Here is a 17,993-nt window from a genome sequence, read left to right on the forward strand (position 1 = left end):
CTAGGAGGCAACAGAACACAGAAGAAGCTGTGTAACTCTCCGTGGCAGTGTTGGGTTGCATAGTCTCTTCAGTTTCCACACTGCAATCTCATAACTGAAAAGCAAGCCAGAGCCAGAAGGCATGTGTGCCTTGAACCACTCTGAAGCTCGCTTGAGCTCCAGCCTATGCAGGGTTCACAGAAGCAGAGAATGCTCATAAATTGCCTTTCTACCAGCCCCCAGCATAGCTTGTCTACAAGACTTGAATATTTCGGAAGGAAATATGTAAGTGGCAATGTCTTCATGTTTTGTATAGTTCAGAAATGCAGGTGGACTAGGACCACTCGTTGAATTGCTGCATTCGAAGAATGAAGAAGTCAGAAGAAATGTCTGTTGGGCTGTTATGGTCTGTGCAAGTGATGAACTAACTGCTGTTGAACTATGCAGGCTAGGGTGAGTAGAAATAGTATCACGGGGCAGAGGGAAGATTTTGATGAGTGAACTCTATTAAGTTGATCTTTACATATTGATAGCAGAATAATGAAAGTTTAGCTTAACTTTCCGGTAAGCAGAAACTACTTTTGCACCACAGATGTTACAGATGAAATGGTATTGATTTTAAGTAACAGAAGTCTTAAGAATGCAAGCCCAAAGAGAGAACCATCTGGAATTATAAAAACATTTATTGTTCTGTGACTGAATTAGGCTTTATATTGACGATGTCAAAATTAGGGACTACAGTGCCACATACATATGAAACTGAAATTAAGGTTTCAGGCTAAGGTCAATATGCAGTAAATTGTACTTATTACTCAAAGAAATTTGGTTTACAAACTCTGGTTGACTGCAGGTTTGCTGAAGTGTCACATAAAAGAGACTCTATTTTATTCCTTCTTAAAGCTCCAAGTTCCATATATTAATATCTGAATTACAAAAGCTGGGTTAAGTTATAAGAATTGTGGCACAGGGCTTCTTATACAGGGTGACTCTCTTAGTTATTGTTAAATTAAAACATATGTAATTGCCCTGCTCCCTCTGCTGGACGCTTCTCTGATTACTGCACAGATACTTAAAATCAAACTGTGAGGGGATTCTGCAGAGTGAGAATCTCAGAAATTTAGGTCTGGAGGGGATCTCAGAGGAGATGTTATCCATCTGCCCACTGTAAGACTGAATCAGGTACACTGATATATTTTTGCTTATTAACTGTAAATACTAATTCTGAGGGGATTTCACAACTTTCTGAGATAACCCGTTCCAGTGCTGAAGTATCCTTACAATTAGAAGGGGTTTCTGAGTTCTAGATATCCCTTACAGCAAATCAATTCAACTACATGTTGTCCTACTTTCAGTGGGATTGAATAACCACCTTTTTATAGCAATTTGAGTTTAACTAATTGAATTTTCTCACGTTCCATGTTCCTCTCTGTTTCCTTTTCATGACAAAGTAAAAATATTCAACTTCTTTCTGTCTTGAAATCTTGTATCATTTTTTTACACATTTCTGAATTTCTCTCATTTATTTATGCCATTTTGAAGTGCCATCTCCCAGCCTGGAAGAAGTACTTCAGCTGAGGTCATACCACCATCAAATAAAGCTCAGTACTTCTTTTCTATATCTTGCATATAGCGCTATTGTTATTTAATCCCTTCTTTGTGACAGTATTGGAGTAGGACTCTTAATTTATGTGTCCTTCCATTTTGACAGCATATTATTGATAATAATACATTAAGCATAGTTTTTCAACCAGTCAGGCACTGCTTCATGTTATTTTCATGTAGATCATATTTCCCTGACTTCCTCATGAGTATTCAAGTAGAAATATGTGAAAAGACTTATTAAAGTCAAAACATATCTCAGATGCATCTCATATCTCACATCTACTTCTTCTGCCTATACATTAAGGCAATTACCCTATCACAGAAAGGATTACATTGGCTTTACACAAGTTATTCTTTACAAATACATAATGGCCATTTCTTACCATCTTATCTGTTGTTGCTTGCAAACTGTTTAATAATTTGATATGGTGTCCTTTGGACACTGAAATTTGGCTGAATGATCTCTATTATTTCCTTGTTCTTCCTTTTTCAAATCTAGATACTATCTTTGCCTTTCTCCACTCTCCTGGCACCTAGCCTGTCCTCCCTGAATTTTCAGATATACTTATAAATAGTTCAGAGATTGCTTTTGCCAATTCATAGAGTAGTATGAGGTAAATCTCCTCAGGCACTGATAACTGTCTCTTCAAACTTATTCTAGACATGCTAAGCCTACTGTTTCCACCTCCTTGTTAATATTACTGCCAGGCATCTGCTTGCACCCTTTTTATGAAAACTGAAGCAAAAAAGGCATCAGACACTTCAGTCTTTTCTGTGCCATCTGTTATGAGTTTTCTTCCCACATTGAGTAACAGGCCTACATTTTCCTCTCTGACTCGCAGCATATGAAACATTTATTTTTGTTTCAGTCCCTGCATAGTTGCATCTCACTTTGCCTGTGGGTCTTTTGGGTTTTTCCCTTACTTTTTCTTCCCTGTTGGAAGTGTCAGTGTTTCTGTTTCTGTATTAGTGCTTTTTTGGCTTTTGTGTCTTTGCAGAATTTTTGGTGCAGCCCTATTTTTCCCTTTTTGGATTGTCTTTCCTCCACATGTGGATAATGTGCCATTGTGCCTGTAATGTCATCTGTCTTCGACGCTGCTCTACTCTTTAGGCTTTTCTTACTCATTTTACCCTTTAAAATCCTTCTCTGCATTACTTGCTGGTTACATGACTTTGTTGCAGTATGCTGTGTGACAAATAGCCTGTACTGCTGTTCCACTATTTTCTCCCATTGCTGTCTTCTAAAAGAGAAGGTTGTCATTTGCCTTGCCTGAAAAACTTGTTCTCTGGAATCCATCTGATGTACCTTCAGAAGTCTACATTGTAAACGTCCACAGCTGAGGCTCCCTGTGTAGTTCACAGAGAGAAATGGGCAGCTTAAACGTGGAATTCATTACATGTATATAAAAAACTGATTCCTTAGGATGCGAAGAATGTCTGCATGTGTGTATAGACACACAGAGATATAAATCTGAATATACACATACACACACACATGAATATATCTCCCTTTTTTTTCCCGTTGTTTTCATTCCTAAACAGTTCCAAAACTGCGCTATGTTATGTTCTCCTGATTCAGCTTCATTTTTCTTAGTGACCTTTTCCTAAGCTTCTTGGGTCAGAAGTTATCAGTATGTGGGTTTCAGCACCAAAACCAGCTTAAGCTGAATTCCTGTTCCTCCGTGTCCCCACATGATTATGTGTTTCTACCTCCATGATGCAAAAGTCCTGCACCTGGTAATGCTGACACAACTGCTTGTGTTACCATGCTCATGCATGTTTTGCAAATCTCTGCCAACTATCCCTCCCCACACACAGTAACAGTCCTAAACCAGAAGGATTCACACATTTTGTAACGGAATCTGCAAATTGCATTGCAAGTTGGCGGGGGGGAGATAGAGAGAGAGAGATTCCCCAAACTCTTTCATATGGTCAGCTCTGAACATTATTCCTTTTACTCTGCTTTTACATCCTTTTTCTCAAGTTCTCTGTGGTACCTAACATCCTTCTGTCAACATTTCTTTATGTAACTGTTTAACTGCCTAAAGGAATTGCTTTTTGCTTTTAAGCACTGCAAGGCATTTTCCTCCCCTAGAGAAAGAATTCTGTGCATCACAGCCAGCTCCTTGCTGGCCCAGGCGGCACCAGGCTAACACCTGGAAATAAATCTGTCTTGGCCTTTGCAATGCTGAAATCTAACTCTGAATTATATAATAACAATTAATTGGTATTTAATGATGAATTAGCTTTGTATTGTGTTTAACAGTGCTTTAGACATCCTAGAAGAAATTAATCTATCAGCAGGGCGCAAAAGTAGCTTTAGTGAAGCTGCTCTAGAAAAGCTACTTGATAACAATCTTCCCCAAAAGTACAGCCAGATGGGATATTTGTCATCAAGTAACATCATTACTGATGGATTCTACGACTGTGGCCAGGTAAGCTACTTTAAATACATTATTCTCCTTAGAAAGAGTAGAATTTTCTTCTTGATTAGAAAAAGTAAGAATACTACAACAAAAGCCAGAATCTGGCTCTGTAAAATACTTTGGTTTCTTGTCCTGAAGTTTCCCAGCTTTTATACTAATTTATTTTGATTGTCTTTCTTCATGGATGAAATCTCATCATCTTCATGCTATTCCCCAGTGCACTCTTCTTCCCAATCCTATGTAAGCTGTGCAGCCCCTAGTGCTTTTCCAGATCCTTTCTCAGACCTCAGTTCTTCTGGTCTCTTTCCCTGCAGTATACTTAATACTAACCTGACACTGAATGACCTATGGACTTTTTGTTTGTTTGTTAAAGAAGGAGAGAGTTCATGTTTTTACCTTGGTCGTGACCCTTCCTCTCACAAAGCACTGTTTACATAAACAGAATGACTCCACTATGTATCACTTGTTAGTGCTCTGTTCAGTTTACATCTGAGGAGGACTCTTCAAAATGCCCAAATGAATTAGGAATACCAGTCTTACTGAAATTAGTGAAATACCTCCTCCTAAAGCACTTGGTTCCTTTTGAAAATTCTGTCCTATATTGTAAAGCCTTTGGAGGCTGGAGCATTTCCTTATTCTAGAACTGCTTGGAATGACATAGTAACAATAAATACAAGTTAAATTATTTATAAACAATCTTTTCTAAGAAAATTTATTAAGAAAATGCAAATGAAGATTAAACCACTTTCACATATTTTCAATGGCTTTACAAGTTCTTATGTATGTCTTCTGTTAAAGATTAGGAATTTTAAATTACTCTTTAGGTATGTTTTAAGTATTTTTTTCTCTTCATCTTTAACTGAACAGGACACCTTCTCTTTTATTCTAATTTTCTTGTAGGTAAAACCTGGAGTGAAATTTTTATCATTGGAGGAACTGAGTATGCAAAAGCTTACTGACCGTCGTGCCATAATCTTCATTAATGCTAAACCACGAGAAGAGTGAGTCATGTTTGATCTACCAACATTTATTGCAATAGCTCATCTTTTCCACTGTTTCCACTGTTTCCAGTACAAACTACATAGTATATACGTAGACACATACATAAAATAGAGAGATCTCAGCATAATGCTTTATGTACTAGAAGGCAAAAGATTTGTATTTTATAAAATAATAATTTGGAAAATAACTTCTCTTCCCTCTAGTCAGAAAAGATTTATTCAGTTGAGTTGCTTTTTTTTAACTTAGCCGTTAAGACTTATTCATTTAACACCCTTCCTGATGGTGGGACACCCTGTGTTTTATTAGTTACAACAAAGCTTGTCATCTGCCATAATAATTATGTCATCTAAGCTGAATGTCAACATGCAGCAATGAAACCTATGATTTGATAATCTTGTACAGACAAATGCGTGGAATTTTAAGCACAACATCCCAAGAGGCAGGACAAAGCCAAGCATCAAGCTTTCAGGCTTGATAAAGAGCCTGCGTCCATTTCTTCTCTGTTTAAGTTGAAGCCAGCCTAACAAATCATCTTAGATGTGAATGCAGGAAGTTGGTATTGGGCTTGTTTAACTGGGAGTCATTTCCTGTAAACAGTCTCACAGATCAAAGAATGCTCTACCAATATTTTGCAAGTCCAAAACCTTCTTCTCTGTCAACACATCACTTATTTGGTTTACAGTATCATTAGCTTCCCTTTTAAGCTTGTATATGACACCATAAAGATGTCTGAGAATATCTATGACAAATTAAACTTCCATGCTCTTTGTTGATCCCTAGAGTTGTCTTTAACTATCATGTTTTCTTTCTTTGACTTTGATACAGCTTCTTGCCTTTGCACCTTGGCAGCAGTCTTACTCACCAGTTACTCATGTCCATCATTTGGTATTCCGTACTTCATTTTTGGTCCCTGAATCAGTATCCGGTTTATTAGTGATTATTTTATGTCTTCCACTTATGTACTTCCTATGAATATATTAACTGTCCTTTAAAATCAGAACTCCATTTTCATAGCTTAACGTGTCAATACTATCTCTGCAAATAATATGAAAAAATATCTTGTTCTGTTTCAGTGTCCTTGCAGTAGAGGAAAAGGCACAAGATTCATCTTATGAACAGACTATCTTGTCACCTTCTATTTCAAGAAAAAGCAGTAGAGAAAAAGCAAGGTATGGTCTAAAGATTTACTTGTCAATGCTCTGTCATTGCTCTCTAACATTAGAAGTAGAATTCTGATTGAAAATGGTTATAGAAGATTTTCTAACACATTACAAATGCTCAGATACAATGTTAAAAATGTTTTTGGAGTCTTTCTTTCACCTCTTAATTGCAGTAATCTTCCTTTGTCAATCTTAGTAATTATTTATCCTCCTTCTTCATGCTGTATTTGAACATTTGCCATTTATTTGGCTGTTTTTCCTTTCAATATCCCTAGGAGGCAGTGAAATGCTGTTATTTTACAGCTTGACAACCAAGACACAGGAAAACTAGGGTAGAAGCAGCTCTTTCTTGATTTAGAACCTAGACCCACGAAAGTTCCTACACTGCCTACATGCATCCTTATTTCTAGATTAAATTTATGCTAGTGAAATTCCATGGATGGCTAAAAGCTGAGAAGGGTGTGCTCAGAACTGTCCTAGTTTTGACAGCAACAAACCTAAAAATGCCTAGCTCTTGCAGGGCTCCCTCTGATCCATACCATACACTAGGTACAGTCCTGCACTCCTTTCAGCGGAACTGACCTGGTGGGCTTGTCTGCTTATACAAAATTGGTCAGAATCTCTAACCTTGTTGTGGAAAATTAATTTCTTTTACAGAAAGAGGATGTGAGCCTGCTCCTCCCACCTGCAGACAGCTGATCACATGATATTTGGGGTTTAGCAGTCTTATTCTGGTTCGTTGTAAATGTTTACTAATGAAGAGGCATAATGAACAGAGCTTTCTACTTCAGCTGTTAGGCCACTTATCTGAGAGAGCTGAGACCTAAGTTCTAGTCCTGGTCTTCATTACTTTTAATACAAAATGCTTAACCCTTAGTTTGTTCCTGTGGAAGAAAACTGAACCACTGTCTCCCAACTGAACCAGTAACTCTGTATGTAAAACAGCAGCACAATCGCGACCACTATAGTGCCTTTCAGAGAAGGCAGGTGTACATGCCTAATTCCAGGGGAATGTTCACGATTCCAAAACCAGTCCAAATAGAGCCTCCTTGCCATCAGTGGGATGGTGTCTAGCCATTGCTAGGAATGTGATATAGCCTACAACTCTCCTTGACTTTTCTGTTAGCTAACTTAGTGAGCTGACCATTTATTATGCTGGTTTCTGTGGGTTCCAATCCTGACTTTGTTATATTCCTTATTTTATGGTGTAGGGGGCCTTAGCCATGCCTCAGGGCTGTTAATTCTAGTCAGTGGTGGGCACTACAAAATGCTAAGCACTGCAGGGTTTGAAAAGAAGGGAGAGATGGAGCATCTGTTGTAGGAACTGAGATACTATGTTTGCGATTTTTAGCTTGGAGCTCATCCATGAATTATCATATGCTACTGTCTATACAGGCATTTTATTGATAGAGATAATGGTTGATGTCTTAGACTGCTTATATATTTCTGTGTATGTATGTATGTATCTGTGTGTGCTTGAGAGATGAAATCAAGAGAAAAATGGGACCTGCTTTGTGATCTCAACAGTTCAGCGGTATCCCCAATAGAGGAAAAGCAGGAGTTACCTGGACGACGGTCTTCACTGAGCAAAAGCAGCACTAGAGAAAAAGGCTTAAGGTATTATACTTTGAATTATACGTCTATCAGTTTGTTTAGAACTGGCATGCAAATTGTTGACAGATAATAGCTACTGACTGTGAAGGATTGAGGTTCTGACCTAAATCAGGACCCAAACTGTAAGATAAGTCTGTCCGAAAATTATTGACTTACAAGGCAGACGCTTACATTTGACTAGTTATTCGGACTGCAAGCACTTCTGGAATTCAGTTTAAAGCATTTTGTAGTAGATACCTGAAATGGATCATATGAATCACACTGTGGAAGGTTCCTGTTTCAGAATGCAAAAGAGTAGATACTACATCCTGAGTGTCCTACCAGGCCTATGCTAGCTTCTGCTCATTTACCAGGTCCTCCTGCTGCCCAGCATGCTTTGGTCATGGCCCACCACCAGTATGTCAGTTTACAAAAAAGGGGTAGGAGGCAAGGGAATATATTGAGCCCCAGTTATGTTTGCTCTGCGCCAGTGGGGGACTCCTTCATCTCAGAAGATGCTCTAGAGCTCTAGAACCATAGACCATGTTGCATAGTCTCAAGCAGCTGTGCAGTGCTTAGAGACCTGTTCTGGCAAGAAGTTTGTTTATTACAGTGTGAGATGAGGATACCCTTGGATAGTTGCTTTTTAATGTAATTTATGTCAATCACACACTGCTCTGTTAGCAGTCATAACACTTTTGGAAAGCACAAAATTTTCTTTAGGAAAAAACAAATACCTTGTTCAATTTCCCATAGTAAACTTGCAGGGATACAAAGACTTCTTTCTTCAAGTACAAAATAATTGCTTTTGAATGTCATGATCAAGTTGTATGATTTATAGCCCCATTGTCATTCATTTTGAATCCATAATTCATACTTCATTATTATTATTAATTTGTGAGATATATGGGAGTTACTTTTGAAGGTCAGTATCTGACTCCAAGTCTCAAACATGCTTAGGCTTTCTTCCTAAGTATTTTTTTCCTTTGATCATATGTTTCTGTTCATCATTGTTTTGCAAAGTACTACTGACCACAGTTTAAAGCCATTGTTTTGAAAAAGTGATACTACTTTATATAAACCATAGTTGAAAGCTAAGAGAAAGGGCAGTTTAATTGTCTGCTGGAAGTGTTTGAATTAGATGTAGAGGAAGTGCCTAGTTGATAGTTTGACATATATTTGCATAGACAGATAGAAACATTTTTGATCAAACAGTTGCATATCTGATATACACATTGACTGGGCTAAAAGATAATATTTAATGTAGACTGATAAATGCGCATTTATTCCATGCTATGTTCCAGTACAGCATTTAAGCAAATACTTGCCAATGCTCATTTACTCCCTTTCTAAAGACAGCCAAGGCATTAAGCTATGCAAAAAGGAAGAAAACAGGTGTTATGGATGTCTTTTGGTGGCAGGATATTGTAAGGGCTGCCTTCCTCCTCACACTGACTCTCTGATGACCCTTTGGACTTCTGTACTGAAGTTGCAACAGGAATCTGAAACAGCTTGGAGGCTATTAACCGCCATGAGTTCTCCTTTGCAATGTTCCTCTGCATTTGCAGCAAGAATGTCTCACGTGTAGTACGACAGCTTTGGGAAAGGGGAGTGATTTTTTTTTCTGATGTCATAATTCCCATTGGTAAATAAAGCAGGGATAAAAAAGAGGCTAGGAAAAGATAGCAGAAGTCTGTTGCAAAGGTTAGTGATTACTTCATAGCACTGATCTGTAAGAAAGCAACTCCATAGTTCCTTATGAGATAAATATTAGAGAGTCATGGTGAACTGAAGAGTTGAGGAGTGGGGACAACCTTATATCAGCCATTCCACCAAGAAAAAGAACACAGTCACACCTCAGAGAAATAAGAAGCAGCAAAACCCCAAACAAACCATTGTTCAAACCCATCCTTCTCAGGTCTTTTCTTCCTGAAAACTGGAAAGGAGGAGGATAAGAGTGATTCAAAAGTCATTTGAGCAGATAGAAAAAGGGAACAAATTCTCCTGCTATAGCGCTTTAATTTAGCGGTGCACCTTTTATATGGAAAAGAAAATACTGGGAGAATAGAAGGGAATAGTAGGGCACAAAGAGAGAAAATTGTCAAGGAAAAAGAATTATACCATTTGTAGAAATTGTTGTTTTGAAAACCCCCTGAGTCAGACACCAGAGAGGTGGGAATAATTCAGGTGGTTTTTTTTTTAAACAGGGTGTTCTTAACCATAATCTTAAGTGTATAAATGGAGAAGAAGGTGGCTGTTTAATCTAGCGTTGTAAGGTCCCCTGGCTATAGTTAAATAGGGTCACATTAGATAAAGAAAACTGTTTGTCTGCTTTTTTCAAGTATAACTGTAATTAATAACCAGAAAGAGGGTAGCGAACTTTCTATAATTTGAAGATTAAATCTTAATTGGTTATCCTTCTAAAAAAAAGTGCTTTATGAAATCTATGAAAAGGGCTTTTTGTGAATATGATAAATTTCAATAGGTAAAAGAAAAGTTTGCAAAGTATTCCAAAGACAAATTGCTTGAATTAGACTACTGATAATGGTATATGCCCTTCTGATTTGTCCAATGCCTTCCACCTTAAGAATGCTGTTCACTAAAAATTATAAGAATAATTTGAAAAGCATACAGTAATGATAGTGTGCCCTGGAGCCACGTACTCTAGTAGTCCTTTATTTCTTTTTTTTTTTCCTTCCAAGAATGCCACAGATAGTATGGATTTTAAAAAATAAGCCAGAACTTTTAAACAAAGGGAAAAAATTTTGTCATATTCCACATTAGAATTATTCAGGACCTATGCTGAAAAAAGACATAACGCTTACAAAAGACAAGTCCCGTGTGTTCCCACAAATGAAAAATCCTAAACTGGCTGATTGTATAGATCTTAACAATACCTCGGGTAAGATATGGATTTTATAGTTGCTGCATAACTTGTGAAATGCACAGTATTCTATCTAAGACGAACAAGCAGTTCATTTATACCTCTGCTAGGAGCTTATGATGCCTGTCCAGGACCACAGTCATTTTTCAGATTCTGAACATTAGTGAAAATGTAGCATGTACAATGAAAGAAGTCAGCAAAAACAGATGACTTACAAAATCTTTGTGTGACAAACCATGTTGTAGTTTGTATAATGCTTGAAGTATGTGGATTTGCAACTACAGAGACTACTGCTTGGCATGTCCTGTCAAGGACCCATGATTTTGATACCATTTGTTCCTTTATTTGAAGTTCAAATTTCTATTGAGTAAAAACTCATGGGAGTTCATGATTTTTAATTCATGACCATATGCAACCAAGCTGCAAGTGTCTAAAAATGTTTCCTATATAGTCCCTAGAAACTTCTTGTTATTATTACGTAGCTGTACATAGGTGTCTTCTCCCCTGGATAATCCATATACGGGAAAAGCATATCAGAGCCACAGACAAACATAAAATGAGAATTTACAGGAATATTAATATGGAGCTAGTGTTATTTGGTTCCTAACCATCTCTTGAGGGCATGTTCCACAAATATTCTCTACAGCTTTGTGGTTTTTGGACTATTCATTATAAAGAGAAAAGATTTCCCCTACCTTTCCCCCCAAATCAGTTTGTCTAAAATGTCCTGTTAGAGAACTACTATATCAGAATTTGGACTTTAGAGATGACAGTATTCTAAATAAGTGCATATTGTTTTCTGTGTAAGGAAAGGGAAGGGGAAAAAAGAAGAGGAAAAAATGAAAGAAGTTATGCAGATTGTATCTAAAGTCCAGGATGAAATAAACCTAGAAAATTCACATTGGCTACGACCAGCTGACTTCATTTTACTGGATTACATTAATGATGTTTCAAAAACAATTCTACCACTAACTACTACCCGGGAACAGGTTGTGGCTCTTGCACAGTGAGTACCCAATTGTGTTTCCATAAATAATGCAAATAAGTTGAACTGGTAAAATAATGGTTTTCTCATCCAAGGACAGCTTTTCCAAACTTTTTATTTTTTCCATCCTTAATTGGAATCCACATCAGCTTTGGTCCAGGGTTTTGACATAATTCTAGATTTTATAATTTGTTTATAATTTTGTTGCAATCAGTTTACTTTTTAAAAAATAAAATATCACTTGCATTAAAAGGGTACAAATTTCTCATTTTGAAAATATTCATATGGACAATTTCAGGTTTTTTTCCATTTATATATCTGTACTGGTCCTTTCCAATGAACACATCAGCTGCATATAGCATCTATATCACCAAGGAACAGGAGAGACCCAGGTGCTGTGGAGCCTAAATGCACAGGCTAAAACCCTAGCCTAATACTGAGACTGTTGCAACTTACACATATCGTGTCTGTTCTTTCTCTTACAATCTCTCTTGCCTAGTTCGTTTGGAAACCCCTTGGGACAGAAACTCTCATGTGTTTTGTTTTCCTATAGAGCCAAAAACATGAGACTTTTTGAGTGTAGTTCTTAGGTGCTGCTGTAATTAACATCCTGATGATTTAATAGTGCCAGAATATTGAAATGGTGCATGTACAGACTGTTGTTATCAATGTGTGATTCATTAGTTACACTGACTACTCAGCCTGGGCACCAATCACTGTCATCTCCAAGCAGTGTGTCTGCTTTCATCTTCTCCTTAGTTTAACCTTTACTATCTTAGCAGTTTCCCGGCTACCTCCTGAATCTGGAGAGTTTGGCGTCAGATCCCGCTGAGTCTCACTAAACTTGTTTCTTCTACTAACTCTCATTTTTAATGAAGTGGTCTAATGTGATATGAGGAATGACTTTTCTGTTGATTGCAAAAAGTGACAGGGCAGATATTCATCCTTAACTATCCAGCTGTGTATAAATCATGCTGCCTTCCTCAAGGTGGAATCCATAAAACGCTCTTTCAAATCCACTCTTCAAACACACCAATGAAGTACTTGCAGACACACAGTCCAGCAAAACAATCACGTGAAATTTAAGTAGAATGTTTTCTGTGGGGATTTTTATGTGTACGTTCCATTTTAAGCAGCTGCCTGAATAGTATGTGCTGAATAGGAAGGGGAGGAGGAGGCAGCTGCAGCAGCCCTTGGCCGCCTGGCAGCTTGAGCAGAGTTCCTGCTGTGCTCACCGGGGAGGGAGCCAGAGAAGATGAGGGAACATGCAATAGTGCTGGCTCTCTCCTTTTAAACAAACACAGTACATCTTTGTGTGCGCACGAGAGTGGTGTGCATGTAGGCCCAAGAAGATTTCATTACTGAGGGCTGGCTGTAGGCACAAGCAGCACAAGTGACTGCCTGGTGCCCCACACTTCTACAGGCTCACCCATCCAGGAATTCGCAACTTCAAGATACCATGTCTAGCCTGCTCAGCGATAACTCCCTGTACCCACGCTGTTGCAACAGTACCTCCTCAGGCCCTAAGTTTTGAGAAATACTGCTTTTGAGGTTGCCTTGCATGTACTGTGAGGACAGAACCTGTTCACAGTTACTGCAGAGGAGGTGATGCAGATTTTAGCTTCCTGTCTGAAGCAGTGGCTTGTGATTCCCATGTCAGCTCTGCGCCACCTTGTCCAGAGTGAGAATGTTCAATAATACTTTTGCCTGTGGCCGAGGACGCTTTGAGGAACTTCACGTGCAGGGGCCATGCGTAGGGGAGGTGAAGGTGTGTGTATGAGGAGGCAGGGACTTGATCTTGTGAGTGCACAATCACCCCAAAGACATAATTATGGCAGCATTTGCACAGATTGTGAGTTCTGATCTTCTGCTTCGTTCACTGAGCCATTCTTTTTAAATGGATAAATACATGCCCCTCACTGCCCAGATATTGGCTTCAAGATAATCATAAAATCATAGAAGCATGGAATCATTTCAGCTGGAAAAGACCTTTAAGATCATTGAGTCCAACTGTAAACCTAACACTGAATAAGAAAGCATATACAGAAGTTGAAGTACCCGTTCTGGATATAGTTGCTTTACTATGTTGGTATCATTACCTATGGCTTTATTTTTGTCATATATATTCTCACACCTTTATTATTATTTGATACAAATGGAGAGGCTAGGGATTGTAAAACGTAGCTCACATAATCTGTTAGCTGTAAAGATGAACACTAGCTCTGAACTATTTCCTCAGTAATTACACTGTTATTGGTGATTTTCCCTGAGGACTTTGTGTCTATACTAGACCTCTCCAGAATCTCTGCTGACAGCTGTTGCACCTTGGTTTAGGTCTGTGACAAATGTGAATCACCTGAGTTATGGTTACGGATATTTAACAGGGAGCATATTTAAAATAGGAGTTACTAAGTAAAATAATTAAAGCAAACATAGCAGAAGTGTTAAAGTCTTATATGTCATTCACTTATTGCTTGTATACATTTCATTTTGCTATATTTTTGTGATACATGCAAGAGGAATTACAGATGTCATTGATCCTGGTATAAATTGGAACAGGTTTGTTGCAGACAAGATGGGTGGCCCGATAGAAAGAGACAAACTACATGACTTCAACTGGGAACTTCACATAAGTGAAATAGAGTTTGAACTGAAATGCAACGTTGTGCCTATCGGGAAAGTCAAAAAGGGGACATTCTATCACAGGGCTTTACTTTTCAAGGTACATTAACATTTATTTTACAACACAATATTATTGATGTTAAATGGATATCATAAACTAAAGTATACTTCCATCAGTGTAATATAATATTTATACTCATGTAAAATCTTTTGTATACACTTAAGTCACTTTTCACTGGCAAAGTTGATTTCCCAGTGAATGAAAGCCAGCATCGCTTCTTCCTGTAAACATTCTTGTTGTCATTAAATTGTCTTAAGTGATATCAGCAGAATACTTGATAAATGGCAAAAAGCCAAAATATTTGATTGAGAGTCAAAACATTTTACATTTTCTGTAAACTGTAAAATATTGAATTATGCAGCTTCCTTTTTTTTCCATGCTGCAAATGTAAACTTGTTGGGACAATTTTTATTTGGTATCTATCCAGTATTCTATGACAGGATATAACAGCTTTTATGTTCTAGTTTCTTAGACTGGGAAGATTTATTTCTTGTGTCTTCATGTGGAGATGTACTGGTACAGCCTGCTTATCTGTCCCATCCTTTTTCCTTGGCTATTGGGTAGCCGGACTTTTCTCCTCTTCGGATGGAGAGGAAAAGAGAAGCAAGGGCCTAGCACATTAAGCAGGAAGGACCTAGGGAACAGTACACAGGAGAAAGACTGCAATCCTAAATTTATGGTATCCATGGGGAAAGTAAGTTCCTGACACATTTTGTGGAGGTCTGAGGGCATGAATTAATTGTGCTGAAGCAGCACTGATGTTCTTTTACACTCCGCTGCCCTAAGAAACCTTTGTAGGGATGGATCATCTCTCTAAAAGCCACAGTAGTCTAAGCAATGGATATCCTTGTCCATTTGTAACAAGTTAGAAATCTTTCAGGATTTCATTCCTTCACAGCAGACACATTCTGAGAAAGTAGTTTTGTGGCTGGAAACCATTATAGGTCTGTCAGTGACAGCGCAGCACAGAGCAAAGGCAGGTGTTTCATCTTGCAGCCACTTGCCTCACATTTCATTGCTTCCCAAATTTGCAGGGCTGAAAAGCAAGGAATGTGCTTTGGAGTAAAGCAGCAGTCCTAAACTTACACTGATAAAAATGTTACATTTTTACACTTAATATTTCATTCTAGCTATATGTGTGCAACATACCTACACCCCACTGCTTGTATACACAGTTCTTCAAAATGTTATTCAGAAATAAGTCGTCCAACTAGAAAAAAAAACATTGCTGGGTACTATGGGTGTTGCACTTTATTTGAGATCTGAAGGACTGGCTGATAAACAAATGTATCAGGGTCTGAAAAGAGTTAAAATGAGTATTTTTCATGTTGTGTGTAGAATATGGTAGAGACACATTTAAAAGCCTACAGTTTCTAAGCAGAACCAACAATAAAGATTTGCACTTTGGAAGACTTTAGAGATGTACAAAGTCTGTTTCAAGAAAGCTCTTGGCCTTTCAGGTATTTGTTTTCTTTTTAAGCATCACTTGGCCTTGCTGTATATTGCACAAGCTACATGTATTAACTGTGATTAATGCCTTTTTCTTTCCTTTTTAGGTGATAGCAGACAGAATTGGCATTGGCTGTAGCTTAGTTCGTGGCAAGTATAACAGAGCTTGGAATGAAGTTAAATTGGTTGATGACTCTCCTCAAGGAATAGCTGGGCTTCTGCTCCCTCCTCAGGAGTATATTGTAGATCTAATGTTTGAGCCAGGGTCTTTGATAAAACAGGGAAGTGCAGAGGCAGATCAGTACAAACATATATAATCATCTTGACAAATTTCACAAAAAAAAAACTATTTTAAAGATGTTTGCAGTGCTAATATTTATTAAACATAAGGGGTTTCAGATCCAGTTATCAAAAAGAAGCATATCTGGTATGTTGTCCTAAATATTAATTAAACATATTTTAGGTATCCAACCTCAATGCTTAGAAATGTCATTAATTTTTGGTACTATTTTAAGACTAAACTGTAGACCGACAGATGAAAATTTAGTAGATCAATAATATTTGGTATGTGCTAACATTATAAAACTTATTAAATAGGTTTGCATTATTTCCAAAATACAGTGTATTCTCTTTTTTTCTTATGTTCCTTCAACTCCCATGCACAATTTATAGGAATTATATGTCCATGAAGCAAGAAAATAGGACATCTGGTGAAATAACAAGTCACCTAAACACATCTGGACAATTTCTTGTGTGAAACAACCCAAGAACTGAGAGTTAGAAGAACTAAGATAATAGTATACTTTCAGCCTCTGTAGAAAATATCCCATTTATATTTCTTGGAACTTGGCAAAGTTAATAATTATGGATAATAACATACTCTGGATGAATGTAAATACTCTTTCTCCTGGCACAGATAAGACAGATGATGGATAAGTTATTGCTTGCAATCTCCCTTTAAATTCTTCATTTTTCACTTGAAGATAAAATAGGCTCTGAGAAAGGAGCAGTTTTGGACAGGGAATTTGTATTTCTTGCAGCCTTTGGTAACATGGTGCTGCTGAAGTGTGATGTTGTATCTGAGGGAGGTAAAACATGGGCTAGAACACTCTATAAACACTTTCAGGTGAAGGTGCCAGGAATGTACTGAAGTAGAGTATTTCAGGGAGTGCCACTATCAAGTGAGTTTACTTTACTGTAGAAAACTGAGAAAAGGTCCTGTACAGAAGTTAGGCCAATGGAGACAACGTTGTGCAAAACTGAACTTCAGAATGCTAACAAGGCATTTACTTCCTGCCCACCAAAATGTGATAAGTTTGGGGTCTGTGTTCTTTCAGTTTTTTAATGTTTGTATAAGCTCAGTCACTTGCATAGTCTGCTTTGGTCTGAGGAGGTTTAAATCTTTTGTGTTCATTACTGCTTACGAGCAGGATCCCACTACTCCCCCTCCTTCCTCCTCTGACATGCAGCATGATTTTCTGGTAGCCCTTTGGGGAACATTGTATCTTTCTGTTGTAAATTCACTTATATGGGCTCATGTTCCTTTTTTTACCTTATGTTCAGCAGTACTCTAGAAATCAGAGTGAAAAAGAACTCTGGAAACAAAATACACGATATGCTAGCAGAAGTGAGTGGAAGGTGAGGATGTGTTTCTTGTCATTGCTGTGTAGCAGGTAGGGGACTGATGAAAGTGCTATGCTGTCACTGACAGGAATGACTGGATATAGGAACCTGCAACTTTGAAAGTGCAGTAAATGGAAGTAAAATAAGAATTAATTTCCTACTAGCTAACATTTTGTGTAGTTTTCCTACATTAGAATTCCATTATTTTGAATTGGAACCATAATGTTAAAGTGTGACTTACTCTGTTTTAGGAAGTCTTGAAAAACAAAACCATTTCTGTTGTTTCTAATAAAAGTCAATATTTTTTTAAAAAAGACAAAAAGTAAGTTCTTCAAAATGAAAATTTGGAAACTTGTATTTTAGATATACAAGCTTACTTTATACAAAACGATTAGCTAAACAAACAAAAAAAATACTACACAGGCTTTATAATGCAGACTCTGATGATCCAAAAATATTGGGTGGAGATTGTTTTATCTTTCACAATTTTTGTCTTTGTATTAGCTTTCTGTCACTTCAAAATTGTAATGCACCTGAGTGTCAGAAATGAGATCTAATTGGAACAGAAACGCTTAAATCCCAGTTTGTTATTTTGAAAACTGCAGTT

At 37.6% G+C, this 17,993-nt stretch overlaps 1 protein-coding gene across 1 annotated transcript in view; it reads left to right on the forward strand.

Moving 5' to 3' along the window:
- The window catches only part of ARMC3 (armadillo repeat containing 3), a 61,114-nt gene extending 43,461 nt beyond the window's left edge, over window positions 1-17,653 (forward strand). The window contains exons 13-21 of the mRNA XM_009503531.2: window positions 296-432; window positions 3,848-4,016; window positions 4,908-5,008; window positions 6,083-6,178; window positions 7,697-7,786; window positions 11,455-11,652; window positions 14,191-14,353; window positions 15,871-16,005; window positions 17,327-17,653. Coding sequence (XP_009501826.2) covers window positions 296-432; window positions 3,848-4,016; window positions 4,908-5,008; window positions 6,083-6,178; window positions 7,697-7,786; window positions 11,455-11,652; window positions 14,191-14,353; window positions 15,871-16,005; window positions 17,327-17,440 — 1,203 coding nt within the window. The 3' untranslated portion in view covers window positions 17,441-17,653. The remainder of the gene's footprint in view (window positions 1-295; window positions 433-3,847; window positions 4,017-4,907; window positions 5,009-6,082; window positions 6,179-7,696; window positions 7,787-11,454; window positions 11,653-14,190; window positions 14,354-15,870; window positions 16,006-17,326) is intronic.
- The last annotated feature ends 340 nt before the right edge of the window (window positions 17,654-17,993 follow it).

This window comes from Phalacrocorax carbo, chromosome 2, assembly GCF_963921805.1.
Source record: "Phalacrocorax carbo chromosome 2, bPhaCar2.1, whole genome shotgun sequence".
NCBI lineage: Eukaryota > Metazoa > Chordata > Aves > Suliformes > Phalacrocoracidae > Phalacrocorax > Phalacrocorax carbo.